Here is a 27,500-nt window from a genome sequence, read left to right on the forward strand (position 1 = left end):
AAAACTATTTTCTACAATGTTGTCAAATTGCTTAGCAAGATCACGTACCACTTCTTCAATAAATATACACAAATACCTAGTAAAGCAATTAGTTACTTAATTAAGAGCAGCAAGTGGTTCTCTATTTTTGTTTTGTTTGTGAATGCATACCTTGACTCTAGGGGTCAAACAACTACAAATCAAGTCAGAAATCTTGGGGTGATTCTGGAGACAGACCTTAGTTTCAGTAGTCATGTCAAAGCAGTAACTAAATCAGCATACTATCATCTCAAAAACATTGCAAGAATTAGATGTTTTGTTTCCAGTCAAGACTTGGAGAAACTTGTTCATGCCTTTATCACCAGCAGGGTGGATTACTGTAATGGTCTCCTCACCGGCCTTCCCAAGAAGACCATTAGACAACTGCAGCTCATCCAGAACACTGCTGCCAGGATTCTGACTAGAACCAGAACATCTGAGCATATCACACCAGTCCTCAGGTCCTTACACTGGCTTCCAGTTACATTTAGGATTGACTTTAAAGTACTTTTACTCATTTATAAGTCACTCAATGGCCTAGGACCTAATACATTACAGATATGCTCACTAGAGGCTGACATTTTTTCGGGAATCTCGCAAGATGGGAAACAAAATCACTACGAATCATGTGATTGGGACAGGACAGGAAAAAATGTCAGCAGGAGTGGTCGGGACCGGGAATAGAAATTATACCCAACTTTATACACAAATATACCTTTCATAAATAAACTATAAACTGTATATTTAAATTCTGAACTCAATTCTAGTTGCCCTGTCTTTGTATGATTGTTAACGGCTGGTCTATGTGGTAATACAGTACTCAGGCAGGACATCCAAACGCTCACCTATCATTCATCGACCTCAAATATGGCTTTTCATCTGAAAGATGTATGTAGTAGCAACTTTATATGGCCACTCAATATGATGTTAACCTAGAGAAATGTGCACTATTGAAGTGTTTGTGTGGAGAGTGGAAGCTGAATAGCGCGCTCGCTGCAGGACAGGCGCCGGTGCGCTCACTTGCTCTTAAAAAGTAAAAGTAGCCTAATACATCTTTCGAATCTATAAAGACTCAGAATAACAAGGAAACGTTGCACTTCTGTAAAGTATTTAAAGCAAACAGGATGCACTTTCTGCAGTAAGTGAGGGCTGCCCGTGAAGGGCCCGTGCTAAAGGGCCAATGGTTTGCCAGTGAGCAAAGTCTCAGAGGCCCGTCTGCGCTGGGTTGTTTTCAGGGTAAATCTGGACACCGTTTTCAATCCTGCAGTACAAATGTAGTAATTATTGTGCAGTTTTTAAGTCTGTTGTCCTGCTTCTCTGTAACTTGTGTTCTTTGAGTGTTTGTGTGAGACTAAATTAAGAGTTAAGTTTGAAATCTAATTAAACACACCTAAATCAACTAAAGGTCTATGTGTTTACTTTAATAACATTCAGGTGTGTCGAAACTACACTCAGCAGGAATGAGGAACCTGTTTTACAGACTCACAGACAAACCTGTTTTGCACACGTCACTCAAACACAGAACCAGGAAACAGGAATCACATGACTTCAGGGAAAGAGAAACTGAAGTGTGGTTGAGCTGTTGTGTGTTTGTGTCTCTGTATTTGTGCAGTAAAATGGCAGAAGCCAGAATTTTAGTTGCTCAGAATGAGTTCTTGTGTTCAGTGTGTCTGGATCTCCTGAAGGATCCAGTGACCATGCAGTGTGGACACAGTTACTGTAAGAGCTGTATTACAGACTGCTGGAATGAGGAGGATGAGAAGAGAGTCTACAGCTGCCCTCAGTGCAGACAGACCTTCAGTCCAAGACCCATTTTAGGTACAAACACCATCTTGGCTGAAATGGTGGAGAAACTGAAGAAGACTAATCTTCAAAGTGTGGTTCCTGCTGGAGCTGGAGATGTTCAGTGTGACGTCTGTACTGGAAGAAAATACAAAGCCGTCAAGTCCTGTCTGGTGTGTCTGAACTCTTACTGTCAGAATCACCTCCAACAACATGAGAGTTTCTTTAAAGGAAAGAGACACAATCTGACTGAAGCCACTGGACGACTGCAGGAGATGATCTGCCAGAAACATGAGAAGCTCCTTGAGGTTTTCTGTCGCACTGATCAGAAATGTATATGTGTGCTGTGTACGATGGATGAACATAAAAACCACGACACTGTATCAGCTGCAGCACAGAGGACAGAGAAACAGGTATTTAACACTAGACTCTGATGAAATATTGCTGACACTCGTTTCATATGTGTTTATATCAGCACCATATTAACAGCTTACAGCATTCACACTGAACACGACAGCAGAAATGAACAGCAGCTGCAGGAAGAGATTCACTGCTGGAAATACACTGTAAACCTTTAACAACACAATCTTTCATAAAATAAACATTGATTAACAAACAAAATAATGGAGTGAAATAATCACCTGTTCTTTGACAAAATATATAATTCTATCAGTCAAAGTACAAGTTAACTGCAGTCAGTGACAGACGACTCTCCCTTTCAGTAAGTCACGTTCAACATTACGTCCACACTGATGTTAGGGGTCTCACTTAGTAGCGCCAATCACCTCTGAGCATTACAAGAAAAAGGCCAATGAAAATTGGCGAGTGGAATTTGCATGCCAAGCCACTCCCCGTACATACGGGTATATAAGATGCCGGCATGCATTCACTCATTAAGTCAAGTCAAGGCAAGTTGAGCTTTATTGTCATTCTGTTACATGTGGGGACATACAGTGGAACGAAATGTTGTGCCTCGCAGGACCACGGTGCTACATAAATACAGACATACAACAATGAAGTAAAAAACACTATAAACCTATACACAACTAACCTACTGACAGATTTAACTAGAAGTATACTATATATAATTTTTTACCCTATACAAACAAAAAAATAAGAGATGAAAAATATAAACTATACGAATGCTTCGCAAATACTGTACATGTGCAAAGAGAAATATTTTGAGTCAAGCGGCTGGTTGGGGAACAGTGCAGGATGATTTGTAGTGCATGAGCATGTAAACACATATATTGCTGAGTCTTTTGTGGGATTGTGTACACGCAGCAGTGTGTGTAAGTGTCTAGTGCACATAGAGGAGAGTGTGTTACTACAGGTGGTTTGTACAGGCCCACTCACCTGTGTGTAGCACACTTCAAATTGCACACAAAAAAAATTTCATGCAGTTTTTTTCTTTGGTGTGGTAAGGTTGGGGGTGTTTGAGGTGGGGGGTGGTCCATGTTTCAGGAGGTAGGGGTTTGCATGGGGTTTCAGAGGGGGGCGGGGTGGTTTGAGTTCAGGGCTCTCGCAGCCTGGGGGAAAAAGCTGTTGAGCAGTCTGGTGGAGCGGGCTCTGATGCTCCGGTACCGTCTTCCTGATGGTAGGAGCTGGAAGAGACTGTGGGAGGAATGGGTGGAGTCCTTCACGATGCTGTTGGTTTTGCTGGAGCATCGTGTAAGGAAAATGTCCAGGATGGAGGGGAGAGGGGCACCGATGATCTTTGCAGCTGTGTTCACTGTCCGCTGGAGGGTCTTGCGGTCAGCAGCACTGCAGTTCCCGTACCAGACAGTGATGCAGCTGGTCAGCACACTCTCAATGGTGCCTCTGTAGAATGTGGTGAGGATGGGTGGAGGGAGACTTGCTCTTTTCAGCCGGCGGAGAAAGTGTAGGCGCTGTTGTGCCTTTTTGGAGAGTGACATGGTGTTGGTGGTCCAGGTGAGATCCTCTGTGATGTGCACCTCCAGGAATTTAGTGCTGCTGACTCTCTCCACAGTCGAGCTGTCGATGGTCAGTGGGGGGTGGTCAACGGAGTTTTTCTGAAGTCCATCACAATCTCCTTTGTCTTCTCCACATTGAGGGACAGATTGTTAGTGCCACACCATTCAGCCAGCTGTGCCACTTCCTCTCTGTATTGCGTTTCATCATTGTCGCTGATGAGACCTACCACTGTTGTGTCATCAGCAAACTTGATGATGTGGTTGGAGCTGAACTTGGCAGTGCAGTCGTGGGTCAGCAGTGTGAAGAGCAGCAGGCTGAGCACACAGCCTTGTGGGGCACCTGTGCTCAGTGTGGTAGTGCTCGAGGTGTTGTGGCCGACACGGACTGACGCAGGCGGTGTAGAAAAGTCCTGGCTAGCCGAGTTATCCTCGTCGTTGATGGAAGCTGACTTAACAGAACTGTCGGCAACATTAACAGGAGTGAAGAAATTACCTATTTTAGGTATATACTTTAAATTTTCAGCGTTTCTGATGTCCTTTTCCTTTTTTAATTTTCGCTTCGCGCTCCCACTTAGCTTCTCCATTGTGTCTGATTTTTTTTTTTCTGTTGTAGCAACGCCTGACGTCACGTAACGCGCTCGGCGTAACCTTTGACCCACCTCATGCGGACTGACCAATGAGGAGAGGGTCTTTCACTTGAGGCCCTCTCTTCATTGGTCAGTCCGCATGAGACTGACTCTCAACCGCTCACAACTCAAGTTCAAAGTCATAGGCAGGGCAGCATATCTCTGTACAGCACAAAAGCCCGGGTGGACAGTTTGTTAAATATAAAGCGGGAGATTACAGATACAGTATTTTGCTCGTGCCCTTGCTGTCCTGGGCCCTTTAGATGTCGTGGGCCCCTGGGCAATTGCCCAGTTGCCCGTATGGTTAATCCGGGCTTGCGTGTGGTGATGGTCTTGGTGACTGTCACATCATCAGTGCACTTTTTGATGTAAGCAGTCACAGTTTCAGTGTACTCATGCAGGTCTGTGTGGTTGTTGTACGTGGCTGCCTCTTTAAACATGTTCCAGTCTGTGTCCTGGAAGCAGTCCTGCAGTGTTGAGGTAGCATCATTTGGCCAAATTGTGATGGGTTTTTGAACCGGTTTGGCAAGTTTCAGAAGTGGTCTGTATGCTGGGATTAGCATAACAGTGAGTCACCGGCTATGATTTATGAAAAGCCGTCGGGGTTATTTGTTTGTTGTTGGCTGATGACGCTGTACAGTTCACGAAGCGCGTCCTTAGCATTTGCACACGGGGGGATGTAAACAATCGCCGTGAACTCCCGTGGCGGATAGAACGGTCGACACTTCACAAACATAAACTCCACCAGCGATGAACAGTGTTTTGATAATACTGTATTTGCTAACACAAAGCTTTCTGAGTTTATTTGTTTCCACTAGATGGCGCTTGTGTACTTAGACACTTGCTTATCATAGTATAATTTTTCATTCGTTTAATTTGTATAACTTTACAGGTCCTTCTCAAAAAATTAGCATATTGTGATAAAGTTCATTATTTTCTGTAATGTACTGATAAACATTAGACTTTCATATATTTTAGATTCATTGCAACACAACTGAAGTAGTTCAAGCCTTTTATTGTTTTAATATTGATGATTTTGGCATACAGCTCATGAAAACCCAAAATTCCTATCTCAAAAAATTAGCATATTTCATCCGACCAATAAAAGAAAAGTGTTTTTAATACAAAAAAAAAGTCAACCTTCAAATAATTATGTTCAGTTATGCACTCAATACTTGGTCGGGAATCCTTTTGCAGAAATGACTGCTTCAATGCGGCGTGGCATGGAGGCAATCAGCCTGTGGCACTGCTGAGGTGTTATGGAGGCCCAGGATGCTTCGATAGCGGCCTTAAGCTCATCCAGAGTGTTGGGTCTTGCGTCTCTCAACTTTCTCTTCACAATATCCCACAGATTCTCTATGGGGTTCAGGTCAGGAGAGCTGGCAGGCCAATTGAGCACAGTAATACCATGGTCAGTAAACCATTTACCAGTGGTTTTGGCACTGTGAGCAGGTGCCAGGTCGTGCTGAAAAATGAAATCTTCATCTCCATAAAGCTTTTCAGCAGATGGAAGCATGAAGTGCTCCAAAATCTCCTGATAGCTAGCTGCATTGACCCTGCCCTTGATAAAACACAGTGGACCAACACCAGCATCACTGACTGTGGGTACTTGACACTGGACTTCAGGCATTTTGGCATTTCCCTCTCCCCAGTCTTCCTCCAGACTCTGGCACCTTGATTTCCGAATGACATGCAAAATTTGCTTTCATCCGAAAAAAGTACTTTGGACCACTGAGCAACAGTCCAGTGCTGCTTTTCTGTAGCCCAGGTCAGGCGCTTCTGCCGCTGTTTCTGGTTCAAAAGTGGCTTGACCTGGGGAATGCGGCACCTGTAGCCCATTTCCTGCACACGCCTGTACACGGTGGCTCTGGATGTTTCTACTCCAGACTCAGTCCACTGCTTCCGCAGGTCCCCCAAGGTCTGGAATCGGTCCTTCTCCACAATCTTCCTCAGGGTCCGGTCACCTCTTCTCGTTGTGCTGCGTTTTCTGCCACACTTTTTCCTTCCCACAGACTTCCCACTGAGGTGCCTTGATACAGCACTCTGGGAACAGCCTATTCGTTCAGAAATGTCTTTCTGTGTCTTACCCTCTTGCTTGAGGGTGTCAATGATGGCCTTCTGGACAGCAGTCAGGTCGGCAGTCTTACCCATGATTGCGGTTTTGAGTAATGAACCAGGCTGGGAGTTTTTAAAAGCCTCAGGAATCTTTTGCAGGTGTTTAGAGTTAATTAGTTGATTCAGATGATTAGGTTAATAGCTCGTTTAGAGAACCTTTTCATGATATGCTAATTTTTTGAGATAGGAATTTGGGGTTTTCATGAGCTGTATGCCAAAATCATCAATATTAAAACAATAAAAGGCTTGAACTACTTCAGTTGTGTTGTAATGAATCTAAAATATATGAAAGTCTAATGTTTATCAGTACATTACAGAAAATAATGAACTTTATCACAATATGCTAATTTTTTGAGAAGGACCTGTATATTTAGGTTATTTTACAATATTTATTGTGATTTCTATACTGAATAATTGTTTACTTGAGCAAGATTAAAAGACATAAAATTTTAAACATTAAAAGACATAAAAGCACCGTCTTTGGGACCCGGAGCAGCCGCCGCGCCACCATCTTGGTATATATATTATATTATTATATATTAAGCTTTTATTATATATAGCTTTTGCTTCATGAGGGCTTCTCTCTACTATAGGAAGAAGAAGACTCTACAAAAAAGAAGAATTGTCTGTAGGAGTTTTGTCAGCTGTGAAACCACTGTGCATTCAGCAGAGAGATTGTCTCTTCTAAGCACAGAAAAGTGCTGTGCTCCCCTAACGTCGGTGTCGAAGTATTGTCAAATGTGACTGACTGAAAGGGAACATCTTGGTTACGTATGTAACCTCGTACCCTGAAGGAGGAAACGGACATGTTACGTCCCTCATGCCACAACCTTGAACTGTGCTGAAAGCCGGGATGCTTCTCCGCTCCTCAGCATAAATCTGAATGAGTGGACGCATGTACAGGGAGTGGCTTGGCATGCAAATTCCACTCGCCAACTGTCATTGGCCTTTTCTTGTAATGCTCAGAGGTGATTGGGGCTCCCAAGTGAGACCCCTAATGTCAGTGTCGACGTAAAGTCTCCGTTCCCTCCTTCAGGGAATGAGGGTTAAATATGTACCGAGACGTTTTGTTCAGTAAATCTGATTCCAAATCATTTCAGTCATTTATAACTTCACTTTGGCTGTTGTTCTGTGTAAATTAATTAATCAACATTTTTCAGTGTAACTGTGATGCTTGTCCTTATGTAAATTAGATTTCATGATGATCACATTATTACTCACTGTACTCCCAGAGAAAAAACGTATTGCTCAGTGGTTGCTCTTCCTAAGCTCAGGAAACTTAGTTGTGATTCTCATATATATCTAATTTTAGTGTCATTTCATTTCAAATGATGTGGATAAATGGCATTGAAGCTAACCAGAGGGAAGACAAAATCTCAAATATTTCTCAGAGACAGATATGAGGTTAATTTAAGACTTTTGCTTGAGTCTTCTGCTTCTCAAACTTGTCTCCTGAGCAGGACCGCTGCGGGCCAAATGAATGTCCTAAGAATTGTATTGTTGTGCCCCTGCCCCAAATGTTATGGTGATGTGCTAATGTTTGACGTCAATATGAAACAGCTTGGGAGTCGTTTTAAAAATGACTAATTTTAATGATGCATACAAGTGCTGTGACAATCTCAGTTAGTCTAGAACAGTACAAAGAGTGTTTTATTAAATAAATTAGAAACAATGAATATAATAGAATAGCATGGGTAAGTGCTAATATTGATTGGTCAGGTGCTGACGAAAAACATGTCTTTAAAATGGCTAAAGAGTTGAATAAAGCTGCTGGAATTGAGATGGACAGGTCATTCCATCAGCTGGGAACAGTCCAGGAGAAGGTCTGTGAGATACACTTTATAATGTATAGATGTACATGTGATACGATAGATGGTATTGCATGTGTATAAATATATTGGATTAATATATACACACATGGACATATATATTTATAATGTTTAACAATCATTCACAATATGTGTTTCATATTTTTAAAATATTACTAGTTTACAATAGCATAAACACATCTGCTCATACTAAAGCACTTAGTGAACAGACTGTCACTGTGCAGAAAAGTACACAGCCATTACTTTTAAAGTAATATATAATGTTCATGGTGTTTGTCCAATCCTCATCCTGACCACAGGCTCTCCTCTTCAGCACAACGCTTACAAACTCACACATACCAGAAACCTTTTCACATTTCAAAATAATACAGCATTAAACACTTATAATGTTCAGCAACAACACATTAAATTAAACTTAATTTTATTTTCATTTTCATCTAGAAATTTTTCTAGAAATTGGCTGTAACTCATTTTGTGAATGTGTGTATATGAACATACATCACGTTTATATGGGAGCATGTATGTGCAATACTCAATAAAGGATCAAACATTATGAATATTAGATTTATATTTGTCTTCATTTCAATATTATTTTTTTATGCGTCAATATATAGCCATTCATTATCAATGCATATACTGCTGTTTATTGAAAAGTATAAGCATTAGTTTCTCATATTGGAATGTGCAATATGGAAATTATATCAGATTATATTTTGCAGTATATTCACATATATTTTTGTTAAGTAAGGCGTTTCTAGTTAAGGAAACAATCCGAGCACAGTGTGTGATGATGATGAGATCTCTTCTAAAACTTTACGGAGACCCTTGTGTTATTTTTGTCTCAGGAGACATGTTTAAAAAGGAGTAGTCTCCATTCGATCTTAAAGTAACCTCATTTCTGTCTAGGAGAAATATGTTAAAGAGATTTTTCTTTCTTCTGTGCTGATTCAATACTCTGTTTGTTTTCTGTGTAGAGCTGCATTAATTACACAGAACATAGAAACACTGTCAGCGTGAAGCTCTACATCTGTGTCAGATTCACTTTTATAATACTTACGCTTCTAGATTGAAGCTTCATGTTAATTCATGTACAGTGATCACTAATCATCACTTCTGGAGTTTGAACCTGCAGACATGGTTTTTGTGGTGTTGTGCTAAATTATCATAAAGAGGCATCCATACATAATGAGACTTTTTTAATCTCCTATCTGATTATTTTTAAACAAGCTATCTATAATAACATAATCCCTTCTTGTGGACACTTTCTGAACTGCACCTAACCTAAAGTATTACAATAAAGATACCACAGTTTTATCATTTCAGATAAATTCATCTGGATTCCTGGATTCATCTGTTCACATGATGATTTAGTGTCAGTGGTTTTCTGTGAGATTCACCATCATGTGTTTGTCCTGCAGAAGCAGCTGAAGGAGACGCAGAAGATGCTCCAGCAGAGAATCCAGCAGAGAGAGAAAGATCTCCAGCAGCTGAGAGAGGCTGTGGAGTCTCATAAGGTGAGTCTGGAGAAGAAGAGAAGTTTGTCTCCGTCTCAGTTCAGACTCACTGAAGCCTGAATCACTGTGTGTCCTAACAGCGCTCTGCACAGACAGCAGTGGAGGACAGTGAGAGGATCTTTACTGAGCTCATCCGCTCCATTGAGAGAAGCCGCTCTGAGCTGATACGGCTGATCAGAGATCAGGAAAAGCAAGCAGTGAGTGGAGCTGAAGGACGACTGGAGCGACTGGAGCAGGAGATCAATGATCTGAGGAGGAGAGACGCTGAGCTGGAGCAGCTTTCACACACACAGGATCACATCCAGTTCCTGCAGGTAACACAGATCTAGAAGAACAGCATCATAGTGGACTTGGGCAGATCCTGCTGTGACACCAGACTCACAGAGAAACATTTCATGAGAGTCTTATTATATAATCATCAGTCAGGCTCTCAGCTCATCATCTTCTTCTCAAATGGCTTTCAGCTCCGGAAATCTCTTAGAAAACACATTTCTGAGCTCTTTCTTCCAAAGGTTTTTTTTCTTTTCTTTTTTTTTTTTTTTAAGTTGCTAACCACACGCTGAATTCAAAAAAGTCTAGCAAAAAATTGTATTATATAAACTGTGTAGTGCGAAAAAGTGCAAGGTGCAAAGCAGCTTTTTTTCTGGAAGACATGTTTATCTGTCAAACACCAGTAGCGCCACCAACAGTTCAAAACTTCCCCAACATTTCAGCTTTTTACCTCATTTTTCTTTCTGATTTATTACGTCATGGTGAAGTCATTGAACTCTATAGAACCAGTTCTGAGTAACGTTCATCACGATTGGATCAGATGAAGTGAGGCTGTATATTAGCAGTCTGTCTCATCAGGACTTCAGGGATTTATTTCTGATTTTTGTGACCTAAAATGACTGAATTTGCTATTCTCAAAACTTGTGATAATATTTGCAGCATTTGTGTTCCTTTGCAGTGAAAACCCAGCAATAATCATGATGTATTTATGTAATTAGTGTCAGTGACAGTAAGCCTGTAAATACTTTTGTGCAGAATTACAGGAACTGTGTTTCTATCAGTGGGTGCACCAGCATAGAAATACTCATAATTCATCAGTCACATTATTTCATGTTTTTACTATTTACCAATTGTATTATTAGTAACAGCATTCACTGGAAATATGTAAAAAGTGCATATCCTGTAAAATAATGTACTTATTTAAATCTAATCTAGGCTACTGGTGAAATATTTGCCCCAATACATTTATATTCATATTCAGTATTCCATATAGTAGTTTAATAATAGTCTTCATTAAAGCGGTTGTCTAGAAACATTCATTAAATATAAACAGGATGTTTGACCGCTTGAGCAGCCACGTCTCTTTGACTGAAAAGACAATAGACATGTAGCTTGTGAATAAATGATTGGGAGAAATTACTTGGAAATATTAAATATTATTATCCTGTCCATCGCTCAAATGGGTCTCGTGTCAGAAAAATACAAGCTGCTGGAAATAATGTTTGCTTGATTTTGCATTAAATTCTGTGTTTGCAGAACTGTGAAATCCTGGTGACTGAGCAGTGCTTCAGTGTATCGTAACCGAAGTAAACCTGAGTGTGTCTTAAGGGTCCTTGTGAGGTTTCAGTGTTTCTATTTGCTGTAAAGTAATAAATAATGATCAATCCAATCATAGCCTTTGAGCTGCTTTTCCTGAGCAAATCTACTCAACTCTACAATCAGACTCCATTGATGAGCTTGAGCTGTTAGATGGACATTTATGTTCTTAGCAGATGTTTTATCATCCAAACTGTTTCCTAGAAAGTTCACATATAGTGTAAGCAGCAAATACTGGAATCTGTAGCTCTAATGTGATGTAATGAATATGAGAAGAATGAAGCTGATGCTGTGAAAGTGCTGGATTGAGTTACTAAAGATCAGTCAAATCTGATGTTGGAGCAGGTTATTGGGTGAAGTGTGGAGCTGATGAGTTGTGATTTGTGTTTTCTGTAGAGTTTCCAGTCTCTCTCAGCTCCTCCTGAATCTACAGACGTAAATGATGATCTCTTCAGTTCTCTCGTCTCTTTTGATGATCTGAGAGAATCTGTTCATCAGCTGAGAGACAAACTGGAGGATTTCTGCAAAGAGGAGCTCAAGAAGATCTCAGACAGAGGTAAAGTCCTGCAGATTCATCTGCTCTCAGAAACCAGTCCATCATCATCATCTCATATCATGGAGAACATCATATTAGAAATGTGTTAGGAATGGATGCAGGATCATGAGAATCACACTGTTCATGTCTGTTGATTTCCACAGTCACATTCACCAACATTGTTCCCAGGAGCAGGAACCACTTCCTACAATGTAAGTCAGTAAGAAAACAAGCAGAAAAACTCTCTGAGTGTGTTCATGTTCTTCTGTAGAAGGAGACAGAAGAGTTTTATAATTGATGATGTAAATGATGATTAGCACAGGATATCTGCTCATCTGTACTGAGACACTGATGATTACGGCTGCCACTAACGACTATTTTTATTCCGATTAATCTATCGACTCATTTTTAGATTAATCGATTAATCTAAACAATTTCCCGCAAAAAATCAACAATTTTACTTTTTTTTACTAAAAATATTTTATTAAACCCAATGAAATCCAAATTTCTATGAAATCCTTTTTTAAAGCAAAAGTGAAGTGCAGCATAGAGTGTCCATCTCAGTCCACATCACTGAAATCAGTTCAGTTTTATAGTGTGAGATGACAACATATCCACCTGTTCTAGTCTAATAATAATAACATCATCAAACAACACTCTTTAAAGGACTATTTGCAAGAAATATTATTTATTTTATATTATTATTATTATTTATTTAGGTGAAAAAATGTAAATGTGCAGTATTTCTGAAAAAATACTTTTTTAAAATATTAAATCAATTAACTGGAGATGCTTTTTATTATTAAAATTTAATGGAACAATTAAAATGGAATCCAGAAGATAATGGAAAACAGAATTCGGTACAGATACAACTGTAAAACTCAATTAGACAGGCTTTTTGATTAATAAAATTTAAAAAACTGAATTTGGAAATAAAACGGATTTCATAGGGCCCTATAATTATAATATTTTTTTGTGGTAATAAAAATGGATTTAAGTGAACAAGCTTTTAAAATGACTTAAAGTACATTTATAATAGCAATGATGCAATAATAATTAGTTCAAATAAAGTATCAAAAGCAAGAAATCATATGGTTTTATTGAACAACACTGTTAAAATACATAATGTATTATAAACAATAGAGTTAATGTAGATTATGCGTTACAACAAAGACCTGCAGGGCCGCCAGAGGCCTGATGATTATTATTACTCATTACTGTTTAATATTGACCAGCACCATTTAATTCAAAAGTACACTTAATCTTTAATATTTGTCCATTTCTTCTGGAAACAGCTGCTGTAATTACATGAATATACTGAGATCAAACCGTGTAACTCAGAGTGAGGGTTTGAGCTTTTAGTTTGAAATCTCGATGTATTGTCCTGTTTGTGTAGATTTATAAATGATTTACCTCATAAATCTGATGAAATGGCACACGTTGCGTTCCCAGATGAATGATATAATAAACACAAACTCACAACAGCACGCAGAGATGAGTTTGAGACGCTCCACACATGTACATGATAAGTTTCTGTGGAGCTCCTGTGTCACGCGCATGGAAATAATTAAAGAGCTTATACTGTGTGAACTGCATCGCGTATAATTATTTAATTAAAACATAGTGTTTGTGAATTCACAATTATGCTTAATTATGATTTTTAAATGGGTTTAATATATCATGCAGCCTTGGAAAATAGTCTAATAATGTGTTTTATGGATTCTCGTCCGGTTAGTCGACGCGAGCAAAAAGAAGTCGAAGATTTTAAAAAATCGACTAGTCACTAAAATCGATGAATCGCGACAACCCTACTGATGATATACTGAACATGAAGAGTTCAGCTACATGAAGAGATCAAACAGATTCATAATTCCTGATTCTGATGTGTTTTATCTCCATCAGATTCCCAGCAGCTCACTCTGGATCTGAACACAGCATTTAAACTCCTCCGTCTGTCTGAGAGAAACAGAGTGATTACTAACACTGGCACAGATCAATCGTATCCTGATCATCCAGACAGATTTGATGTGTATGAGCAGGTGTTGTGTAGAGAGAGTGTGTGTGGACGCTGTTACTGGGAGCTGGAGTGGAGTGGATATAATGTGTTTATATCAGTGTCATATAAGAGCATCAGCAGGAAGGGACTGGGTGATGAGTGTATGTTTGGATCTAATGATCAGTCCTGGAGTTTGATCTGCTCTTCCTCCAAATACTCATTCAGACACAATAACATAGAGACTGATCTCTCTGTGAAGCCCGTCAGCAGTAGAATAGGAGTGTTTGATGATGATGATGATGATGATGATGATGTCTATAGAATAGGAGTGTTTGTGGATCACAGAGCAGGAACTCTGTCCTTCTACAGCGTCTCTGACACAATGAGCCTCATCCACACAGTCCAGACCACATTCACTCAGACCCTCTATCCTGGGTTTGGGTTTGGGTTTGGGATTGGGTTGTCTTGGGTTTTTAATGTTGGATCATCAGTGAAACTGTGTTGATGAATCAGAATAGACTGATGAGAGATTCTACCCATAATGCTTTGAGCTGCAGGATAAACCAGTAACAGTGTTATTACTGAGTCTCTTCTTTTATCTTCATGACATTAATACTGCAGCTGAACTTCTGTCAGTGAAATAACATGAATCAGAACTAGATAAAAAAGTTTGTTGAGACCAGAAAGCTTTAACTCTTTCACATGTGAGTTTATAGTAAGATATTGTAGCTGAGCGTGACTTTTTTAGGCCACCTTTATTTTAGAATGTATCAACATTATTGTTTCCATGGCGGCGCGTCATGCTTGTCACGTGACACACCTCAGCCACAATAGAGTGGTGGAACTATGATGTCACTTTGTAGGCGAAAGCCCGGAAGCGAGTTAGCATTTTAGCACTTCCGGTTCCATCATCCCAGAGTCAAAGGGTTTTTTTAATGGGATTCTGGTTAAATCCCTTAAATAAGGTCCATGGTTTACACAGGCTCAAGATACTTTCACGTTTTATTCTACAACATAAAACACACCAGTTACACCCCACTCGTGATTTTTTAAAGCTGTTACGCTTCTTTAAAAAGACGGTTGCTAACAAGTTGCTAAATGGGACTACAGGCGCTGTTGGAGACATTCAACGTCATCACGCCGAACAGGAACTCATTCTAACCCGCTTTTACAGTCTTGTGCTCTTTTGGATTAAAATTTATCCAGAGTAAATAATTATCATGTAAAATGTTTCTAAAAATAAGTTTAAAAGTGGTCGGAAACATGGTGGTGGTGACGCTGAAGGAGAGCGACCGCAGTTCGTTTATAGCCTAATGTTAGCTTTTTAGTTCTGGCGCTTGTATTTAGGCTTCAAAATTCATAAAATTTGTATTACTTTGTAAAGATTATCTCGATGGTCAAAACGTGTAAGTTTCATGAACAATGATTGAACACAGAGCTTATTTTTTGCGATTATCCAAAAGCCTATGGGAAAATCCTATTGGGTTTTTGTCGAGGGACCAGTTTCATGCGAACAGCCGATCCGCCTACAGAGTGACGTCAGAGTTCCCCACTCTATAGCACTGTATGACAGATGTATTGCTGTTATTTCATTTTTATGCTTTTTTATTTTATTATAAATATCCACAAAGGTGCTCATTATATTATGAAACATCTGATATTCTGATTCTCAAATATACTATATTGTGAAAAGTATTGGGACACTGCCTTCTAATGAACAGGTTTTCCATGCGTGTACAAATCTTAATGTTGAAGCATATACAGTGGGGATCGAAAGTTTGGGAACCCCTTGCAGAATCTGTGAAAATGTGGATAATTTTACCAAGATAAGAGAGATCATACAAAATGCATGTTATTTTTTATTTAGTACAGTCCTGAGTAAGATATTTTCCATAAAAGATGTTTACATATAGTCCACAAGACAAAAAAATAGCTGAAATTATTAAAATAACCACATTCAAAAGTTTGGGAACCCTTGGTTCTTAATAGATGCTGGAAAACTGAAGATTCTGCAGGGCCACACACAGTATTAAGAACCAAGGGTTCCCAAACTTTTGAATGTGGTTATTTTAATAATTTCAGCTATTTTTTTGTCTTGTGGACTATATGTAAACATCTTTTATGGAAAATATCTTACTCAATAAACTTTCGCATACCACTGTAATGATATTCGAGGGAATTGATTATATGCACGGAGCGCTTTTTACAACTTCCAGATAAAGATAAACCAGCTCATAATCTTCCGGTGAAGCTCATTTTACATGTGCTATATGTAGAGACTCATAGAAACCTCTCCTGCCTCATTATTATCAGAATCTGAGAATAATAATAATAATCATAATAATAACACCCTAAATAATGACAGCTGCATTAACATACAGTTTCATGTTATTAAAGAACATATCATTTTATATGAGTCTTGTAAGCCCAGGAGTACCCAGACACTTTTAATACTGACAAATAAACACGATCTTAACTGTTTAGGCTGTTCTGCTAATCTCTTAAAGGACATTGTAATGGTATTCTCGATAATCAATATCTTACCTTCAGAGCCATGAACACATCTTTTAAAATCTTATACAATTTTAAAGTCTTTATTACTTCTCAACTCTGTGCAGTAGAATTCACATTATTAAAGGTTCACTTTTCATTCATAAAACGACGTGAAGAAATGTGCCAAAAACATGTCTCAGCGAAAAATGAAGACTTTTAAGAAAATGAAATTACTATAATAACCAGGAGATGACAGCAGAGCAAAATTTAGTACTTTATCGCACTTAAGTATAAAGTATAGCAAGTGCAGGAAGTCACACTTGTGATTTAAATAAATAAATAAATAAGGCCAGACAACAGCCTATAATGCTGAATTATTTAAATACCTAAATACAAAATAAATAAGTTGGTAATGCATTCAGTATTTTGAAATGTTTAGATTTAATTTAATAACTACATCGCTTAAGTTTTATCCAACACAGACTTGCTGCTGTAGTTTAGTTAGTCTGAATTTAGTCTGAATCACTTAATGCACAGCTCTATTTTGACACCTGCTCCTCAGATGATTCATTCCGCTGCCACTGTCAGTCATAGACTCTCCGCATGATTTAACGGATTCACTCGCGTAAATCACCCCTGAAACAGTATACGTGGACATTTGGTCCTCTTAGACAAATAAAACTTTTCTCCAAATTGTGAATGGATTTTGTAGAGAAACCAAGCAAAGGACACTCTCCTTTCGGCACAGTACAGTTGACCGGAAATGACTAGGCTGGCTTATCTACAACCAGGAAGTAATCATGCATATGGTCAAATGTGTGCTTCTAATTTTATAGCAAGAGTTTGGACAGAACCCTTTTCTATTCTAACATGACAGTGTCTCTGTGTATAAGACACGGTTCAGAAAGACATGATTGATTGAGTCAGTGTGGAAGAACTGGACTGGTCTGCAGAAAGCCAAGTCCTGATCCCAGCTGAACTCCTCTGGTGTGACTTTATATGCAGACCTTGAGACAAAAACTCTATATGGGTACAGTGTACAAAAAGCAATAAATACTTGATGGAAATAAAATCTTGCGTCATAATGCAGGTAGGATCTCATTCTTCAGATGGTTTTTAGTGTGTGTCTGTGTGATCATAAAGTGATGCTCAGGCTCTTCTGAGCAGCTGATTGATTAATAAGCACTCATTAATGAGGATGTATGGCACACTTGAATCTATTCTTGCAGTTTAAGTTACAGATGTGTGACTCTAGATCTGTATTCATAAAGATGTTTATCTCATCACTCACTCTTTACTTCAGGCTTTTGACTTCAAACTATTTCAGCTTGCTAAGAGTATTTTTTACTAGAGAACGAGAGAAACCTTGCTAATGTGTTGTGATGTAAAAAAGCTAATCATTTACCACATGTGTTGATAGGCACTGTTCTTGAGGTTTGTGTGTCGTATGGCCTACAGTTTGTTCAACCGGTAACACTTTAGAATCCTGATCCTTTGTTAATGAATAACTACAGGAACAAGTCACTAATGCACTCTTAGCATTGTAGTAACTACTATTACCTAACAAGAAACTCTGATTAATGAATTAGTAAGTAATAGTGCTTAGTTGAATGTGCTAGTTCACTATTAGCAAATCAGTAACTATTATTTTTTCATACCTCCCTAAGAACTACTAAAAACTACTGTATAAAGGTTCATAATTAATATGAATAATACATAATTAATTTAGCTAGATTTGGTAACACTTAAATCATTACTAGTGGCTTACTGTGATCTTCATTTTAGAATTAATTATACTTTATGCATAATTCAAATTAATTATGAAGCTGTATACAGTAGTTCTTAGTAGGTCTCCAGAATATATATAAAAAACAGTAGTTATTGATTAGCTAATAGTGAACTACTATTACGGATACAGACTCACACAGAGGATAAATTCAACAACAGGTGTTTTTATTGAACAGCTGAGTAAAGCAGATGGGAGAAGGTAAGTAAGAGCTTTAATTGACAGGTTGAATGAGCGATGAGTAAGTAATGAAATGTCTTTGCCTTATAACAGGAACTTGTGGATCAATGGTTGGAGCACACACCTCACACAGGCTGATTCAATGGCTTCAGACACGGCATCGCTGCAGGAAACAGACTTGGGAACACTGGAGATCAGACGCTGGAGAGGACATAGGAGGTAAGGACACGATGGAGGTAAGTAACAGATAAGTTGCTGTGATAGCATAGGGAGTCCACTTCGAATGAACGAGACCAGAGTGCTGCGATCTGTAACAACTACCAGTTTCAACTGAGCGCTATTACTTACTAAATCAATAATCAGAGTTTCTTGTTAGGTAATAGTAGTTACTACAATGCTAAGAGTGCATTAGTGACTTGTTCCTGTAGTTATTCATTAACAAAGGATCAGGATTCTAAAGTGTTACCGTTCAACCATTTAAAACTATATACTGGATTTCTTTGTTTTGTAGGACGATTGTTGCTTTACCAACAGCTAGTTCACTTATATATCACAACATATTATAAGACTAAATGTTCAGCTATAAAAACAATACATTACTTTATTGTGTTTCTAAATGAAAATCAGCTGAATTTATTGGCTGAATGAGACATTTTGCATTTAGTGAACAAACTAATTCAATCTGACAAAACAAAGTAGTGTTACTTTGGAAAAAATATTAAGACAATAGTTAAGATAACTATCATCTGAACGCATGAAGTTGGATTTTGAATTGTTTTTGTGAATTTATTTTTTACAATGTAGTGAAAATATCTGTTGACCACTGGAACTAGTTGAGACCTTACAATTCGACTCTGCTGCAGTTAAATTGAACTGCTGGTTTGTTGGCCAGAGGATTTTGATTTTGATATTGTGCAGTTGCTTTGACACAATTTACATTGTTAAAAGCGCTATATAAATAAAGGTGACTTGACTGACTTGACTTGACTGTTGGGTTCCAAAATAACAGGATAAAAAAAGTATTTTGAAGTAAGTTCTGCATTTCAGGTCCATCCTCACACATTCAGAAGACTTGAAATATAAGTACACATATCACATGGAATAATGCCTTGATTCTCTCATGATCTCTGTGTTTCTGTCCTTTCTGGAGGCCAGCAGTCACTGAACTCTCACTGCATGAAAAGAGCCGTGAAGATTCCTCAGATCTGATCATTTTACTCCACAGAAAAACAAAGCACAGGGTTTGGGATGAGTAAAATCTGAGCGGCATCAGCAGTTACACATGTGTCGTATGTGAACACTGACCCGTCCATCAGGACTGCTGTGGTTTGTGGCGTTCGGTCGGTCAGTCGTGTGTTTGTGTTTGTGCTGAAGCTCTCGAGGGAATCACTAATCTTCAGCTGTTCAGAGGAAACAGCACAAATGATTTAGAGTAAAGCTCAGGCTATTTTTATCCTGTTTAAGCTCTTCAGTGTGTCAGTGTTTGCAGCGGATAGCAAACATTACTGTCAAATAAAGCAGCAGAAACACATCCACATGAACTCATGTGAACTCAAGAGCACCAGCACAGCACACGAGGATCAGATTCTCATGATAGCATTTCAGCTCTTCAGATTTCCCATGCTTAGCCTCTGCTTTGTGTGTTTGTTCAAAGATTTTTCTCATTTATTGGACCTTGTTTATATCAAGAAGTTTTTATTTCAAGAATACCTTCTATATATGTCTTGTGATTTTATGTTTTACATTTAAAATATCTCCAATTAATTACATAATTAATAACAGATGCTATAAAGTGGTATAACATACTAGCTTAATAAAACAAATACCAAATTTAATAAAAATATATTTTGTTCCATGAAAATATATAGCCCTATGTTTACCAATAAAGCATCAGTAACCATCCATCAATAAATACTTAATAAAAAATACTTGAAATGAAACAAATGTTAACTGAAATAAAATAAAATGTTTAAAAACATTTTATTTCAGGTAGTTACCAACGCAACATTTCTCATTTTTATTTAGTTTAACTAAAATAACTAAAACTGAAATTAAAATGAATAAAAATTATATATACATTTAAACAAAATGTTTCAATGAGGCAGAGAGCAAGAAAATAATTGTGCACACATCTTAATAAGAGGTCTAATCACAGATAGTTCAGGCTGAGAAACAGACAAAAATCCCCAAGAACAGCAAACAATGACTCTCTGAACATGACTGAAACACAGGGGCTTATATACACAGAGAACACAGGGTAAGTACAGTGTTTCTTGATTGATAAAACACTATAACCAGGCTTATGAACTAAAAGTTCAAAACCATTACGCCATTTTTGAAAAAGCACACCCATTTCTCTAAACTATAAACACTATTCCCCTGCTTTGAGTCAGATTTGGTGAGCTGTTACTGCAAAACTCTACACACAAATCCTTCATCTCTCAGTGCTTACACCATCTGCTCATTTAGACAGCACTAGCATTCAATATTATTCACTCAAGTCTGCACAGTTTGAGCTCAATTAGCACACAATTACTCAAGAGGAAGGAGTCAAAATGTATCACACACCAATCAGAACCTTCGATGAATGAAGGGCTAAAGTCAGCTTACAGTGTTTCTCAGAGGCTTTGGTGCATTTCTCAGATCAGAAATGAACTTCTCTAAACTACTTGTTCAACCTCCACATCATCATCTAGTCACTTGTGCACATCATAAAAAGTTCATTTTAATCAATTTGGTATGAATTGTTCAAGTGAATCTTGACTTTCACTAATGAAGAGAATATAGATCAACCAATGACAAACCAGTTCTCTGAAATAGGTGCATCTCATCATCCTTCAGTTGGAAAACATATAAAGACAGAGAACAACACAAGAGTTACAAATTCTGACAGTGGACTTTCTCATTTTTATGTTTGCCTTTGTGCACATATTTCTTTTTCTTGTCTCACAATGACATTGTAATGTGTTTTTTTTTTTTTTTTTTGGTCAGACCACTAGTAAAAGTGTAACTGTGAATCCTATCCAGTCTTTTTCAATCAATATCCCACATACAGTAACGTGTACATTTATACTTTTGAAATGGATCTATGGCATACATAAGAAGTGCAGATTCTGGATTTCAGTCCAGTAACTGTCATCCAAACTGATGCCATAGTTTACATCAGGTAATACTAACAGAGAGCAGTGTTATACTGACAACATCAATAAGCATTTTGACTATCTTGTTAGTGAACAATGACACAAGGACTTCAGGCATGCGAGAGGATTTTACCCCCATTGTTTGCTGTATTGTACTGTACTCTACACACATACAGTACACACACATACAGTATATACACATACAGTATATACACATGCACTATATACACATACAGTATATACACATGCACTATATACACATACAGTATACACATGCACTATATACACATACAGTATACACACATACAGTATATACACATACAGTATATACACATACAGTACACACACATACAGTATATACACATGCACTATATACACATACAGTATACACATGCACTATATACACATACAGTATACACACATACAGTATACACACATACAGTATATACACATACAGTACACACACATACAGTATATACACATACAGTATATACACATGCACTATATACACATACAGTATATACACATGCACTATATACACATACAGTATACACATGCACTATATACACATACAGTATATACACATACAGTACACACACATACAGTATACACACATACAGTATATACACATGCACTATATACACATACAGTATATACACATACAGTATACACACATACAGTATACACACATACACTATATACACATACAGTATACACACATACACAATATACACATACACTATATACACATACAGTATACACACATACAGTATACACACATACAGTATACACATACAGTATACACACATACAGTATATACACACATACAGTATACACACATACAGTATACACACATACAGTATATACACATACAGTATATAAACATTCAGTATACACACACATACAGTATATACACATGCACTATATACACATACATATACACATGCACTATATACACATACAGTATACACACATACACAATATACACATACACTATATACACATACAGTATACACACATATAGTATACACACAGTATACACACATACAGTATACACACATACAGTATACACACATACAGTATATACACATACAGTACACACACATACAGTATATACACATACAGTATATACACATGCACTATATACACATACAGTATATACACATGCACTATATACACATACAGTATACACATGCACTATATACACATACAGTATACACACATACAGTATATACACATACAGTACACACACATACAGTATATACACATGCACTATATACACATACAGTATACACATGCACTATATACACATACAGTATACACACATACAGTATACACACATACAGTATATACACATACAGTACACACACATACAGTATATACACATACAGTATATACACATGCACTATATACACATACAGTGTATACACATGCACTATATACACATACAGTATACACATGCACTATATACACATACAGTATATACACATACAGTACACACACATACAGTATACACACATACAGTATATACACATGCACTATATACACATACAGTATATACACATACAGTATACACACATACAGTATACACACATACACTATATACACATACAGTATACACACATACACAATATACACATACACTATATACACATACAGTATACACACATACAGTATACACACATACAGTATACACATACAGTATACACACATACAGTATACACACACATACAGTATACACACATACAGTATATACACATACAGTATATAAACATTCAGTATACACACACATACAGTATATACACATGCACTATATACACATACATATACACATGCACTATATACACATACAGTATACACACATACACAATATACACATACACTATATACACATACAGTATACACACATATAGTATACACACAGTATACACACATACAGTATACACACATACAGTATACACACATACAGTATATACACATACAGTATACACACATACAGTATACACACACATACAGTATACACACATACAGTATACACACATACAGTATACACACACATACAGTATACACACATACAGTATATACACATACAGTATACACACATACAGTATATACACATACAGTATGCACACATACAGTATATACACATGCACTATATACACATACAGTATACACACATACAGTATATACACATGCACTATATACACATACAGTATACACACATGCACTATATACACATACAGTATACACACATACACAATATACACATACACTATATACACATACAGTATACACACATATAGTATACACACATACAGTATACATACAGTATACACACATACAGTATACACACATACAGTATACACACATACAGTATATACACATACAGTATACACACATACAGTATACACACATACAGTATATACACATACAGTATACACACATACAGTATACACACATACAGTATACACACATACAGTATATACACATACAGTATACACACATACAGTATATACACATGCACTGTATACATATACAGTATACACACATACAGTATATACACATACACTATATACACATACAGTATACACACATACAGTATATACACATACACTATATACACATACAGTATACACACACATACAGTATACACACATACAGTATATACACATACAGTATACACACATACAGTATATACACACATACAGTATACACACATACAGTATACACACATACAGTATACACACATACAGTATATACACATACAGTATACACACACATACAGTATACACACATACAGTATACACACATACAGTATACACACATACAGTATATACACATACAGTATACACACATACAGTATACACACATACAGTATACATACAGTATACACACATACAGTATACACATACACACATACAGTATATACACATACAGTATACACACATACAGTATACACACACATACAGTATACACACATACAGTATACACACATACAGTATACACACATACAGTATACACACATACAGTATACATACAGTATACACACATACAGTATACACACATACAGTATACACACATACAGTATATACACATACAGTATACACACATACAGTATATACACATGCACTATATACACATACAGTATACACACATACAGTATATACACATACAGTATACACACATACAGTATACACACACATACAGTATATACACATACAGTATACACACATACAGTATATACACATACAGTATACACACATACAGTATATACACACATACAGTATACACACATACAGTATACACACATACAGTATACACACATACAGTATACACACATACAGTATATACACACATACAGTATACACACATACAGTATACACACATACAGTATATACACATACAGTATACACACACATACAGTATACACACACATACAGTATATACACATACAGTATACACACATACAGTATATACACATACAGTATACACACATACAGTATATACACACATACAGTATACACACATACAGTATACACACATACAGTATACACACATACAGTATATACACATACAGTATAATGTACTTGAAGGGGCAAAAAAGCAAAAACAAACAAATTAAAAACACTTCCGGTTTATATTGCACAGATCATTCTGCAGCCTCTGTTTAGCAACAGAAACCATTCATATGCAACAGAGGGAATAAAACAGACTCGTCTGCGTTCATGTCACGTGTTTCACACCGCTGCACTGACAGCTCTATTTAGAGCATCTCTTAAGTGCATCACTTGAACCTGTTGATCTGATTTTTCAGGGGAGATGAGGCAGGTGTAAGAACAGGTAACAATCGCAGACAGACACAGAAACAGTGTGTTCATACACCTGAACACATATCAATATCATCAATATCATATCAGCGATTGAGCTTCATGAGTGAGCAATGACTCCTCCGGATCATCAGTGCAGAAATACCTGCTGAAAGCTTCTGCTTGAACACTGGGTTTGTAGACAATTAGTGTAGATTTCAGCACAAACCTGACATTTCGTTTCTGTGTTCATGAACTCACTGTCCTTAAAGTACTGTTGCTGCTGCAGAGCTTCATCTTGTGTGATTCTCACATGACTGCACTATTATTCCAACACGTGCAAAAGAGTCTTAATGCACTATCAGTGCAAACGTTTAACAGGTGTAGTTTCATCATGGATTAATAACAAAACAGATTATTACATGTTGAGAAATATATAACAGGTAATACTTTATTTTAAAGCTATAGTTACACGTTACATGAACTTTAATGACAATAAATGATGCATAACCACAAGCAACTAATCCTAAACTAACCCTAAAGTCTGTTAATCACACGTGTAGTTCATCAGAACTGCTCAGGATCATTTGTGTAATTACACTGTAACAAACACCACCTTAACCTGTGCAGATATAGATGCTATATTATAAATAATAAAATTACCATTTATCTGATCTGAAGTCATGGTGAATTACATGACACATACTGTGATACTAAATTATTGATTTATTTTCACATCTGTGTCCCTGGAGCACAAAAGCAGTCATGAGTAACACAGGTATATTTGTAGCAATAGCCAACAATACACTGTATGGATCAAAATTATACATTTCTCTTTTATGACAAAAATCATTAGGATATTAAGATCATGTTCCATGAAGATATTTAGTCAATTTCCTACCGTAAATATATCAAAACGTAATTTTTGATTAGTAATATGCATTGCTAAGAACTTCATTTGAACAACTTTAAAGGAGATTTTCTCAATATTTAGATTTTTTTGCTCCCTCAGATTCCAGATTTTCTAATAGTTGTATCTCAGACAAATATTGTCCTATCATAACAAACCATACATCAATGGAAAGATGGCTTATTCAGCTGATGATGATGTAAAATCTCAGTTTCACAAAAATGACCCTTATGACTGGTTTTGTGCTCCAGGGTTACATTTATTGATTCATTTTTGTTAACACTTTGTTTTGCTTACACTTTACATGTAATAATACAAATCTTAAATCTTGATTTATTGTCATTGGGTCAAGGATGGAGACGATGCAACTGAAATCATGTACGTCATAAATTCTGAATGATCCCTAGTGCAAACATATCCTAATGTATTTCGTTTCTGAATGGTATGCAGTGATTTTCATTCTTCACGTGTCAGTTTTGCAGAAGCTCAGCGCGTCAGACGCTCGCTCCTCGGAGATCAGCAGAATTATCGCGGCGCGCAGCGCGCAGGCGTGATCCAGTCTGAGCCGCGCGAGCTGGAGGCCAGTCGCTCGTGCAGCGCGTCTCTTCCGTCTCCTGAGCTCCACCTCTCCCGCCGGACATGCCCTCCGGACCCCGGCGACCCTCTGTGCCTCTGCCCAGCGCGTGAATGGCCCTCCCGCCATGGACGAAACGCCGTTCCAGAAAGTCAAGACGCGGCGCAGGAGGAGCCACTGCCCGCCGGGGGTCATCGCCTGCGAGGACGAGTTCGACTGCAAGGAACTCGAGTCGCTCTTCCACAGCTACAGCTTGAAGCTGGAGCAGACGCGCACGCTGGCGGCGCTGACGGTGCTCGCGCTGCTGGCGTCCAGCCTCAGCCTGCTGGAGCTGCTGCTGTCCGGCTCAAGCTTCACCGTCGCCAAGGGCTCGTACCCGGTGCACTCCGTCGTCTTCGTCTTCCTCTTCATCGTCATCAACGTCAAGTACCTGCGGGCGAGCCAGCTGCAGCAGATCGCTCACCTGAGCCTGCTCTTCTGCTTCAGCTTCTCGCTGCTGTGCTGCCCGTTCCCGCACGCGTCCGCGGCTCCGGAGCACGGCGTGTGGCAGCTGCTGCTGCTGACGTTCGTTGCGTACGCGCTGCTGCCGGTGCGCACGCTGCTCGCGCTGCTGTTCGGTGTGCTGGTGTCCCTGGCGCACGCCATCGTCACGGCGACGTCGGTGACAGCGAAGAC

At 38.0% G+C, this 27,500-nt stretch overlaps 2 protein-coding genes across 3 annotated transcripts in view; both read left to right on the forward strand.

The window, feature by feature from the left end:
- Positions 1-1,542: 1,542 nt before the first annotated feature.
- Positions 1,543-17,510, forward strand: LOC306846181 (tripartite motif-containing protein 16-like). 2 transcript variants are annotated; one of them, XM_079379334.1, is made up of 7 exons: positions 1,543-2,213; positions 9,723-9,818; positions 9,899-10,132; positions 11,802-11,961; positions 12,105-12,152; positions 13,843-14,216; positions 14,263-17,510. In XM_079379334.1, the coding sequence occupies exons 1-7, from the start codon at positions 1,635-1,637 to the stop codon at positions 14,320-14,322; spliced, it is 1,551 nt and encodes a 516-aa protein (XP_079235460.1). In that variant the 5' UTR covers positions 1,543-1,634; the 3' UTR covers positions 14,323-17,510. The 2 variants fall into 2 exon arrangements, with proteins under 2 accessions (XP_079235460.1, XP_079235459.1); XM_079379333.1 differs by having other exon boundaries at positions 1,565-2,213; positions 13,843-17,493.
- Positions 17,511-26,499: 8,989 nt separating this feature from the next.
- The window catches only part of adcy1b (adenylate cyclase 1b), a 44,620-nt gene continuing 43,619 nt past the window's right edge, over positions 26,500-27,500 (forward strand). The window contains exon 1 of the mRNA XM_079379327.1: positions 26,500-27,500. This exon is cut by the window's right edge and continues 19 nt beyond it. Within this exon, the coding sequence (XP_079235453.1) occupies positions 26,953-27,500 (548 nt within the window). The 5' untranslated portion in view covers positions 26,500-26,952.

The sequence above is a fragment of the Barbus barbus genome (assembly GCF_936440315.1).
Source record: "Barbus barbus genome assembly, chromosome: 26".
Lineage (NCBI taxonomy): Eukaryota > Metazoa > Chordata > Actinopteri > Cypriniformes > Cyprinidae > Barbus > Barbus barbus.

What these genes read in the sequence shown, in the direction of transcription:
- LOC306846181 (XM_079379333.1), top strand. Translation starts at nt 1,635, where the DNA reads ATGGCAGAAGCCAGAATTTTAGTTGCTCAGAATGAGTTCTTGTGTTCA. An exon ending in CAAGAAGATCTCAGACAGAG is followed by an intron (nt 11,962 to 12,104) that starts GTAAAGTCCTGC and finishes TGATTTCCACAG; the next exon opens with TCACATTCACCAACATTGTT. An exon ending in CAGGAACCACTTCCTACAAT is followed by an intron (nt 12,153 to 13,842) that starts GTAAGTCAGTAA and finishes TATCTCCATCAG; the next exon opens with ATTCCCAGCAGCTCACTCTG.